This window comes from Austrofundulus limnaeus, unplaced genomic scaffold (assembly GCF_001266775.1).
Source record: "Austrofundulus limnaeus strain Quisiro unplaced genomic scaffold, Austrofundulus_limnaeus-1.0 Scaffold134, whole genome shotgun sequence".
Lineage (NCBI taxonomy): Eukaryota > Metazoa > Chordata > Actinopteri > Cyprinodontiformes > Rivulidae > Austrofundulus > Austrofundulus limnaeus.
The window spans coordinates 188,479-199,847 of record NW_013952536.1 but is presented as its reverse complement, the minus strand read 5'-3'; the positions used below and the strand labels follow the sequence as shown (position 1 = coordinate 199,847).

Sequence of the window (11,369 nt, the reverse complement as noted above, 5' to 3'; positions counted from 1 at the left end):
AATTTGGGCTTATGACAAGAAGGGGTGGGCTACACAAAGCTGAAAACAAAAGGTTGTGATTTTTGTTATACAACTGAAAATTGAGAGCAAATTTTACAGGTTTGGGTGGGCCATGCAGAGGCATTCAGACAACATTTCCTCACTCTTCTGCTATGTTTGCTCGCTCTACTCTCCATGGTTGTATTTGTAATTATTGATGTCATTCTTATAAAAAACAAATGACACCTGGACCAGTCATTCTGTGTTTTTCTGCTCTTTTCCTGTCCTCTCTGACCCAACTAGTCGAGGCAGATGTTGTTTGTCCTGATCGGGCTGCTGGGGGTTTCGTTTTGTTAAAAAAAAGTTTTTTTTTCTTTCTACTGTCGCCACCATACTGCTCAGGATGGGATACTGCAACAAAGTAAAGATTTGATGCAATCTGCTGACTTCTTTAGATAAATAACTTTTACTAATTTACATTATATATGTGAATGCTTCTGTACACATCCAGACCTATCGCATTTTTTATGTCAAAACCTAATTTACTTGGTTTGGTAAAATGTTAAAAAGTATTTTTTATTTTTGTTTAAAATGTTCAGAAAGGATCAGATGAGGGAAAAATCTCAGGACAAAAACATAATTTTAGTTTTAGGAAAATAAGCAAATTACAAAAATTTTGTTAATGACAATGTTAAAGTGACTTAATAACGATCTAACTTTGCTGTTTTTCTGCATCCTGTATTTTTGCAGCATCTGGCAGCTGAAACAAATCCAAAGCCACCCAAAWAGGCATTGTAACTACTTAGCGTCAGAGATCCATTGTTGTAAACACATCACCTATAAGGCACTTGATTTAGGAGTGTGTGTAAAGGGATTGTCCAGCCAACACCAGCTAATACAGATATAATTGACTCTCCCTCGTGGATTTGGAGAAGTGCACGGACTCTTTGTGCAACAACAAATGAAGCAGGCAGCAGTCAAAAGGAGCTGCTGAGCGCTGAGCGAATGTGGACAACAGACTACTGAACTCTGCTAAATCTGCAAACACAGCTTCTCTCTCCTCTTGGGCCTCTTTCATCTCCTCCTGCAGACCTCCGTCTCATAAAGCTGAGTCAAAGGCAAGTATACTTCTGGCTCTTGTCTGGTGAATGTAGATCATCAGCAGTTTCAGTTCTCCACATTCCTCAACTCAGAAACGTCGGCATCGGCTTTAATGATGCTCTAATGGCAGAGTCACTCTGAAAGTTTTCGTCTTTATCTTTGAAACGAATGAAAAGGGGGAATTATTGAAACACAAAGACTTTCTGTACTTGTTCTGACTTCAGCAGGTGTTTCTTCACATACAGAGAATTATTGAATTAAAACCCCGGGGAAGAGTTATGTAATCTCTGTGGCACTCTGTAGAATTAGGCCTGCTTCATTTGGGCCGATTGGAAAACAAATAAAGGCGACGTGAGCACAAGCACACACAGCTGGCTCTTGAGACTCAGGATCCTGGGTAAACAAGGATCCGGCATGCCCCAGCAGAGCTCACCCATGGGGGCACATGAGCCACCGAACAATGACTTTTACTCCACTAAGACCGGACTGGAAGCAGGGCTTAAGAAATTTTATTACTTTTGGCTTGCTGCAACACACAACCGACCAGGAGAGTGGAACAGACTTCATGATCAGCTTGAAGATTACCATGGCATCTTTTCTTCCCTGAATTTTGTAATTCTGCTATTGTTGCAGGAGTCCTGCGGCGTTACAGTAACATGGAAATCGGCTCTCCTGAGAAGCAGCTTTGGCTGTGACATCAGACTGAGTCCGTCAACTTCAAATTTTACTTTTTGTATTTTGAGTTTTGTGTTTTGAAGTTAGTTTCTCACATTTCTAGTTTAACAGTCTTCCAAAATGTTTGCGGAGGGTGATGGGTCTGGACTGCAGGCAGGTCGTGTTTAGCAACTGTTCCCCTTTGTGACATGCTGTTGCAATATGTGCAAATTTTGTTTGGCAATGTGTTGCTGAACTAGATCAGATTTTCATTGCAAAAGATCTAAAATGCATCATTTGTTGTTCCAAAACCTGTAGGCATTCAACATTTAAAGCTCAGACTTCATACTAAGTAGCCTATAAAGTTGTATAAAACATAAAAAGTCTTTATACTTTATGTACAAAATACATCTTTAAACTAAAATCCTGAGTGTGGTACAGTTTRCATAATAATATTTGATTATGGACAATTTATCACTGAGCATTTCTTCCATAGATCTTGCTTCAGCCTTTTTAATTTCTCATTTTGTGATTGTGTCACATTTCCAGACACAACAACATCTGCATTATGTGCATTTTATTCATTACAAAGCTTTTCTATATGGAAGCAGGGATGTGCCACCTTGTGGTCGAGTCGAGACAGGGAGAGTATAAAATAACTTTTCCTTCGCTCTGATGGGGATTAATCCAAAATCCAGTTTCTACTTCATTCATTACATCTTTAAAAATGAGACGTGGAAGAAAGTGAAACTCTCCAAGTTTTTAAATAAAATCAGAAGAAAGGTAAAGTGATTGCCTTGAAAAATAATTGATTTAAATCATCATCCAACATGCACAACTTGTTTAAACATTAAAAGTATCACTATGCATAATTTCACGCATTGGAAGATGTCACATTCAGAGTATGTGTCAGGAATGACTCTTAGCTACTACCATACCAAACTGCTCTTTTAAAAAAAACTAGATATCATGTCTGTGTTGGCTGAACTTAATTAGCACTGGTGGCCATCTTGAATTGCGTTAAATCCAGGTTATAGATGCACATTCTATGATCATTTTACCAAGATTTCATTTAAATTTGTCCAGTGGTTTACGATATATTTTGTTAAAACAAGGGAAAAACATTAGCCTATGCCATCTTTAGGTTTTAGACAATAATAAAATAGTTTAATAAAGAACTCAACATGTAATAATATATGCTATATAAATAAATTGTGAAACAGCCTGAGATTTTTCCCACTTTTCCACTAGAGGGCGCCCTCCTCCACTACACATACACGCACAGACCAATTATAGGAGCCTGAGGTTTGGATTGTTTCTGAGTCTAATGATGTGTTTTTCCAAACTATTTTTTTAAATCCACCAGAAAAATATCAAATAAATATCTGGTAATATTTAATGAATTCTTTGGGTTTTTCATCTTCTTGATAACAATAAATTCAGTCTTATAAAAAAAGAAAACAACCTTATAGGGTACGTCTAAAAAAAGGTTAAACTAATGTCAATGTGACGGTAATGTTTCTAGTTCACCGGCCTTTATGAGGTCTTTTTGGTCCGCAAGCTGTAATCTTCAAGTTAACGCACGTGCTAGGAGCAGAACGACGAAAACTGCGCGAATGGCACGCGGACAGATGCGACACAACTCCTCCGCCTCTATCTGCACAACACACCCCACATCCATCATCACCTTCCCTTTGAGAGCGGCTCCTGCTCTGAGGGGATGATTGACACAGAGCCGGTCGCGCAGCCAATCAGAGCGCGCGCTGCCTCATTTGCATAAGATGGTCGCACGCCATTGGCTCGGGTGCGTGCCGCTGCGGACCGCCTCGCGTGCCATCACGGATGCCTACTTGGAGGCGCACGGGGTGTCTTAAAATAGACCACAGATATGGTTTTAAGCTTAATTAGCGTAAATTATGTTTTTTTATTGAAACATTCTTGACAGTAAAACACGAGTTGCCACAAATGTGAAGGATGTATTGTGATAAAAACGAAATCCAAAATCCAGTTCAAAATCAAAGGGACTCGGGTGAAGGCATTCTTTAGTGCGCGCACGCGCATAAAAAAAGAGCGTAACGTTTTTGACGCTCGGGAGCAAACATCCCAGCGTATTATCGCTGCTGAGAACCGCCGCCGCTCGCTCCGCTTTGTTGTTTGTCCCTGCAGGGCTGATTGAGCTGCGCGTGACTGACGGCCCGCGGGGGTGTTGTCCAATCAGCGGTCTGCCCCGCGCCCAATGGGTGAGTCCTCGCTGCTATTGGCTGAGGCGAGTGTGGGAAAGAATGCAGAGAGGGTTTCACACGAACTGGGGAGCACGCGAGCCGCCTATAAGTACCGCGGCGGCGGCGGCGTGTGTCGGTGGCACCAGTTCGGAGCGGAGTCAGTGTGCGCGGCGGCACCGCACGCAGCCCGGATCCAGATGACAGCTCTGTGATAACAAGCGGAACAGCAGGCGAACCTTTCATGTTTTGCAGTGACGCGAAGCGGCTCTGATTTTTCCTCTTCTTTTTATTTTTTAAATTCCGACAAAGAGGATTACCATTCCCCCTGTTTTTCAGCCGGGTTTGATCAATTATGCCAGCTGACACTATGGAAAAGCAGACGGCATCTCCTATTGCCGGAGCTCCTGCAAACGGATCGCACATACCGGACAAACCAAAAAATGCCAGCGAGCACAGAAAAGTAAGAATGTAATTCATTTTATTATCAGATAATAAAGTCGCGTGTCTACACGAGAAAGCTTTAAACAAGAGGCATTCAGTTGAAGAGATATTTTTACATGCTGCAGACTTAAAATGTAAAAAAAAAAGTATTATTTCAATTTCTTGTTTGCTTTCAGTCGTCCAAACCTATTATGGAAAAACGCCGGAGAGCGAGAATAAATGAGAGCCTCCTGCAGCTCAAGACTCTCATCCTGGACGCACTAAAGAAAGATGTGAGTAAAATCAAATCTTTACCCCGCTTCATAAGTTTTATCTCCTGTGTCTAAACTTAAAACCTAACTTTTTATTATTTGTTTTTTCCTGCAGAGCTCCAGACACTCCAAGTTGGAAAAAGCAGACATCCTGGAAATGACTGTGAAGCACTTGAGGAACTTGCAGCGCGTGCAGATGAGCGGTATGTTTACAATCACGTCGGAGCAGCTGGTTAAAACCAGCGCTTTGCAGACGAAGCCACAAAAACGTCACTAAATCCTGTCGTGTTCTTCCTCCTCCTCGTCTAGCAGCGCTCTCAGCAGACGCCACGGTCATGAGTAAATACAGAGCCGGATTCAACGAGTGCACGAACGAGGTCACCCGCTTCCTGTCTACTTCCGAGGGGGTGAGCGTGGAGGTGAGGTCCAGGCTCCTCARCCACCTGTCCAGCTGCATGAGCCAGATGATGCCGGTGAGCTACCCGCAGCAGGCCCCGGCCCAGCAGGCGCACCTGGCCCAGCCCCTGCACGTGCAGCTCCCATCCTCCATGCCCATCAGCGGTGCGCCCATGGGCTCCAAGCTCAGCCCYGTGGAGGCCGTGTCCCCTAAGGTCTTCGGTGGCTTCCAGCTGGTCCCGGCAACAGACGGACAGTTCGCCTTCCTGATCCCCAACCCGGCCTTTACCTCCGCCACGGCTCCCGTCATCCCGCTGTACGCCAACGCAGGGGTTCCTGTGGCGGTGAACTCCAGTCCGGTGCACGGCAGCTCGGCACCGACCGCCGCGTCCCCGGTCCACGGTATGACGTCCTTCTCCGGGGGGTCCCAGGCGGTCAGCCCGGTGGGGGTCAGCGCGGGCTCGGAGAGCAGCGAGCCCGTGTGGCGACCCTGGTAGTTGAAAAGAGCAGAGACTCTTAAAAAAGAAGAAGAAGAAAAGAAAGAAATTTGAACTGGCTGCACACATTTGTTGCAGGGTTTTAAACCTGCGACCTTTTTTTATTTCGGGGATGGTACCTCAGACCACTCACTACCCCTCCACTGAATGTTTCGTTTTATGGAACAGGTGTTGCTTTAAATAGCGCATGTTTTTTTTAATAATAATTTATTGTTGATTCCAATATTTGGATGTCGATGGTGATGATGCAGATAAAAGATTTATAGGAAAAGTTTGTCATGAAGTACTTTTTATGAAAAGATTTAGTTTTGTAAAGAGGTGTCATTGATTGTTATACCAAAGCTGTGTTTTATACTCTGTTTTTGTTTTGTGATTAAAAAGAGGGAAAAAAACTGAAGTCGGGTGGCAACCCAAATGTTTTAATAAAAGAGATTTTTGACATCATTGTTTACAGCCTTGTTCTATGTTTTTTTGGTTTATTTTTCTATTTTAGACGAGTCAATTAAACTATTTGATACATTTTGTGTTGGAGGCCGTGCGTAAAAGYTGTGCGTAAAAGTCCCACGGAGGCGTTGGAGCGAGATGATAAACTTATCGATCAAGTTCCCAGTTTCAGCCTAAACTAAAGTTTCAAGTGTGGCCACGTTGTCACCGGTTTGGCGGGAGTTTCCTACATCTGTCCCTTTATTTTTCTTTCCCCCCTCTGGTTGAGAATGCTCCTGGTGACAATGGGAGTGATTTTTTTTTTCTATTGCTATGAAGGTAATTAAAAGTTTGAAAGGGTCTCATCCTGTATGCAGCGGGAGCTTTAAGAAGTCTTAAACCCTATTCATGAGCCTGGGAAATGCGCTCAGGGGTTAATGTCACTAACAGATTGCCTCAGTGAAAGAATATGGAAGGAACCTCTCTTTTCTTTTGTGCATCAATTGTTCAGTTCCACTCCCAGTGTGACAGAGGTGGGAACGAGGAAACTTAGATAAGCTCGCTGCGGAAATGAAACTCGATTATCACTTAGAGATTTCTCTTACTCTCACATGAAATTAGTCAGAAAACTGTGGTCTTGCAACTGGTGTTTGTTTTTGTTTTTTTTTCCCACCCCCCTCACGAATATTAAAGGCTCTCCTCCTCTTTCCTCGTTTTATGTTTATCCCTGTGTAAACCTATCTTGGACCCCCTCCTGTTTTAGTGGGCTCCGGAACTGAAGCCAGCGTCTTTTTCTCCCTGCGTCAGGCGGCACGACGCTAGCCGTACGTCAGCCACTTGCTGTGARCAGGCCCCTTAACTCGGGATTAGGTTACAGCGCGGGTCAAAACCCCCCTTAAAACATTCACTTCACCGGCGCGTCTCGATGCGCGCATGGCTGAGGCCATAAAGGAAGACGCGACGAAAATGTTTCTAAGCTGCTGTGGACAAATTAAACATCAAACCAACTATAAATCACGTTGGAAACTTTTAGAGCTCATAATAAAACGTGGATTTGTCACATTTTTAAAAAACGTTTAGTGCTTTTTTACGCAGATAAAGCGTAATTATTGATTCATGTCCTGTGCGTAATGAACGCTTTCCACTGAAAGCGTTTTAATTTTCCCTTGATCATTCTTGAGTTCTCACTTTCGGCCCTCAGAGCCGGTGTGCCCTGCAGATGACACCGACACAACATACCGAAACTCTGCTGCCAGTGATGCTTCAGCAGCTTCCTCCTGCTCAGAGGAGGAGGAGGCATTCTGAAACACCAGTTGGCAGCATGTGTGGCTTCTGCGGTTGTTCCTCTTTGCCTTCGTGTCTGACTTAATAGTTCAGAGATGCCTTTGTGAAGCTGAGGTCGTGAGAACCGAGCGAACTAGTCTGCCTGCGGCCTGGCTCGGTGCCAGTCAGTAATTCCCCCGCTGGCAGGTCGGGTCGTGTAGCCGCTCTGCGGAGGTGAGGAGGCGGGCGCACACATAATATCCAGGCGCGCGCGCGCGTGGACGCTGAGAAGTGCGCCTGCTCGGATGTAAACAGAAAGGATGGAGAGGAAGGTGGATCAGATCCAAAAAGGAGAAAAGTTGTTTTCATGATAACTCGTGGAAGGATTTCTGTTTTTCAGAKTCGGAAATAAACTGAAATCATAACATGAACAAAACAATGCTGACAGTGTTTTTTAAATTTCGAACAGACATTAAAACAATCAAAAAGAAAAGAAAATAGAATGAAACAAACTCAAGAAATAAAATGTAATACAAATTATTTTGCCCGTGTGACATGCAAAATTTTATATTTTCTGTTCAAAAAGGAGCAGGTAGAAGATACAGTACATCTTATAATGTCCTGCCCCTTTCCTACTTGTCAATGTATTRTCAAYTAACTTTCAGAACCTCAAAAAGAGACAACTTGTTTCCATTTTACATCATGTTTAACTATGTAGAATTATTTTAAGTACTATTTATCTCATCAATTACATTAAAGACTATTGAACATTAAACATCTTATATAGCATATTTTGAAATGAGCTCTGCTTTAATGAGTTTTTTAAATTGGTTTACATTTGTAATTTTTTAAACTCATCATTCAATCCATTCCAGACATTTACTCCACACACTGATAAACAAAAACTCTTCCTGGTTGATCTAATATGTTGTTTTTTAAAATATCCTTCACCTCTTAAATTATAACCCCCCTCTCTGTCACCAAACATTTCCTGTATATTGTGTGGGAGTTTTTGGTTTTGGACCTTAAACATGAATTGTGTAGTTTTAAATATTACCAGGTCCCAGAATTTCAGTATATTTGATTTAATGAATAACTGGTTTGTGTGTTCCCAGTATCCCACTTTATGTAGTAAACGGATAGATTTTTTTTTGCAAGACRTATAACGGCTGTAAATTTGTTTTGTATGTATTCCCCCAAACTTCCACACAATATGTTAAATGTGGTACAATGAGTGTGTTTTAACTGAAGAGACAACATAAAACAAATGTTAAAACCAGCAGCGTAAAGTATTTGCGGCCGAAACAACCTAGAAACAGGATGCTTCAATTCTCAAACTTAAACTGTTGCTCAACCCCGCTGAACTGCAGATCCAACCAAGATCTGCGGTTTTACCAACCGTGATGTAAATCGAAACAGGCGGGAATCCTCTCTGATGAAAAGGATTCCTGCAGAGGCCTGAATGTCCCTCAGGGTCCTGCTGCAATCACGTCCCATGGGAGAAGTCGCTATGGGAGGAGGATGAGTGGGGCCTGGGGGGTCATCAGAGGAGTCACRAACTATCATTCTCATTAGCGACTGAAAGGAGGGAACGCGCGCGCAACGTGGCCGCCAAGCTTTTTAACCATCACCTCTCCCTCCAAATCAGCCACTGTTGTGAAGTTATTGATGCTTTTATGAGTTTTACCGTTCGTGAGCTGTGCACCCCTGCAGGGCTGAAACCTGCACTGCTTCAGGTTTCACGTTCATTTCCAGGAAGTTTCTGCTTTTCAACCAATCTGGATGTTTGATAAAAATGTGCAGTTTGGTGGAAAATATCAACAGGGACTGGCTGCTGTAAATAAAACACACTTCACTGCACCAGAGTTGTAAAGTAACTAAGTACAAATACTTTGTTACTGTACTTAAGTAGAATTTTTGGATATCTGTACTTTACTTGACTAATTATTTTTCAGCCAACTTTTTACTTCTATTTCTTACATTTTCACAGTTATCTGTACTTTCTACTCCTTACATTTTTAAAAAAGACAAGAAGTAGAAAGTTGTTAATTTCATTTTTGCTTGTTTTCATTCCAGCTTGTTATTGTAAAAATTAAATATTATCCATATAAATTGTGCCTCTTAGATAGAGTTAATTTAATTGTGGTTGAATGAAACGTATAAATATATAAAATTCTGATTCCGTATTAATTTGTACACAAACAAATCATGTCACACTCCAGCAGGACATAATCATTAAAAGTACTGTACTTAAGAAGTATTTGTATTTCATGAATTATATTATTGCATTTGGCTGCAGCCCTCGGATAGATTTTTATTTTGGAGAAAAGGTTTGGACAGCCTTGATATATAAACTGAAACAGCTAGACTAGTGCATCCTACAACATAAATTAATTATTTTAATACAACAGTCATTTCTTCATTGTTTTTGGGGGAGATCACCTCCTAATAAATGTCATTACAGAAAACCTAACTGCTCATTTTAATTCAATACTTTTACTTTTAATACTTAAGAACAAAAAATATCAGATACTTTAAGACTTTCACTCAAGTAATATTCCTAAAGGATACTTTAACTTTTACCAAAGTAAATTTTTGATAAGAGACTTGTACTTTTACTAAAGTATCCCTTTGTGGTACTTTATACAACACTACACTGCACAAGAACAAAACAAAGTGAAGAGGTCAAAGAGACAAAGCTAAGACACAAGAAACCAGTGCCTCTGTTTGAACCATCAAACATAAACAACATAAACAGGTGATTTCCTGATTCCTCTTCAGTGATTAAAAGCTGAATGAAGAAATAATGCCGTAACTCTTTGGCCATGGGCTGAGACCTCCTCTTCTCTGRCTTTCACATGAATGTCAGGCTATTTTTGCTCCTCGATTTGAAGACGCTGCAGCTACAAGACAGAAGGAAATGTTCTGCATGCTTTGGCCACAGGTTCTGCTAAAGGAGAGGCAGGGCTCAGGAATGACRCGTGTGTGCGAAGACACTCCTCGCACCTGTTCTCCTTCAGAATCAGAGTGGGGGGCTTCAGGGTGAGGGCGATAAAGAYGAGCAGACAACATAGGCAGATTTAGAAGGGTGGGGACATGAATTAGAAAGGGTGCTGAAACTCTGAAAAGTCTTGGCCATATTTACACGGGTTCGGTTTGAAAGGCCTCTGAGGATGAGTGATACTCAGATAAACCGATCGAGTTGACAGATTCCAAACTTTCCTTTTCTGCGAGCTCATATTTGACTCATTGACACCTCATCAACAGGTGTTTAATTTTTATCTTTTAGGCTCCTCTGTGGGTCTGCCTGGTCTTTTTTGACCTCCTCCTGGCCTGCATGCAGCCTTTGTAGCAAGGGGACTCATCCTTTTCCCCGCAATGAGCGCTCGTGTGCAGGCGAAGGAGGTGAGGCACGGTGGGCAGACGCATGCAGACGTGTCAAGCCCGATCGAATATCACAGAGCACAGGGGGTTGAGGAGGCATGGGGCGGGGAGCGTGGTCTCTGTTGATCCTCGCCGCTTGTCTGCAGGACGTATGTCTGAAGCCAGGTTTGGCTTTTCAGCAGCTTCTTCAGTTTCATGGCATCAGGCCTGCGGTTCACAGCCTTGCTGCTCGTGCAGATTCCAAAGGAGAAAGCTAAGGGTCCTCCTGACAGGGCTAGAGGTCAGCCAGCAGACTGGATTGTGCCCCCTTCAAATCTGGACACATTTTATTTACGTTTACTGTCACTTGTGGAGCCATCTCCGTCTGTCCCCTTTAGATTCACCAGCTGTTGTAGTTTAACAGCAATTTGGAAGTACTTAACTAATGATGTCCTAAAAGATATATGGCCAAGATAGAGGAAGACATTAGATCACATTAATATATGAATTAATTATATATATATTTAGGAAAATAATAAATGACTCGTGAGTGAGAACATGATTGCTCGTCTCGTTTGTCTCTACGTGGACCTGCGATGTCATTTCTCTATAACCCTAATATTTTGCTGCTGTTTTATTTATGTATAATACAATCTTGAGGATAATACGATCATAATTTTTTAAGATGAAAAAGCATAAAAAAATCTAATAATCAATAACCTGTGTATAATACCCCCCATTTTATGGATAGTTTTAGGGTTAAATTTCTAGTGGTATTT

General features: G+C 42.0%; 1 protein-coding gene across 1 annotated transcript; it reads left to right on the top strand.

Moving 5' to 3' along the window:
- Window positions 1-4,091: 4,091 nt before the first annotated feature.
- On the top strand, window positions 4,092-5,992 carry her9 (hairy-related 9; the record flags this gene model as incomplete). Its single annotated transcript, XM_014015757.1, is given in 4 exon segments — window positions 4,092-4,416; window positions 4,574-4,669; window positions 4,764-4,851; window positions 4,958-5,992. Coding segments are annotated over 4 exon segments (876 nt in total). The 3' UTR covers window positions 5,542-5,992.
- Window positions 5,993-11,369: the final 5,377 nt, after the last annotated feature.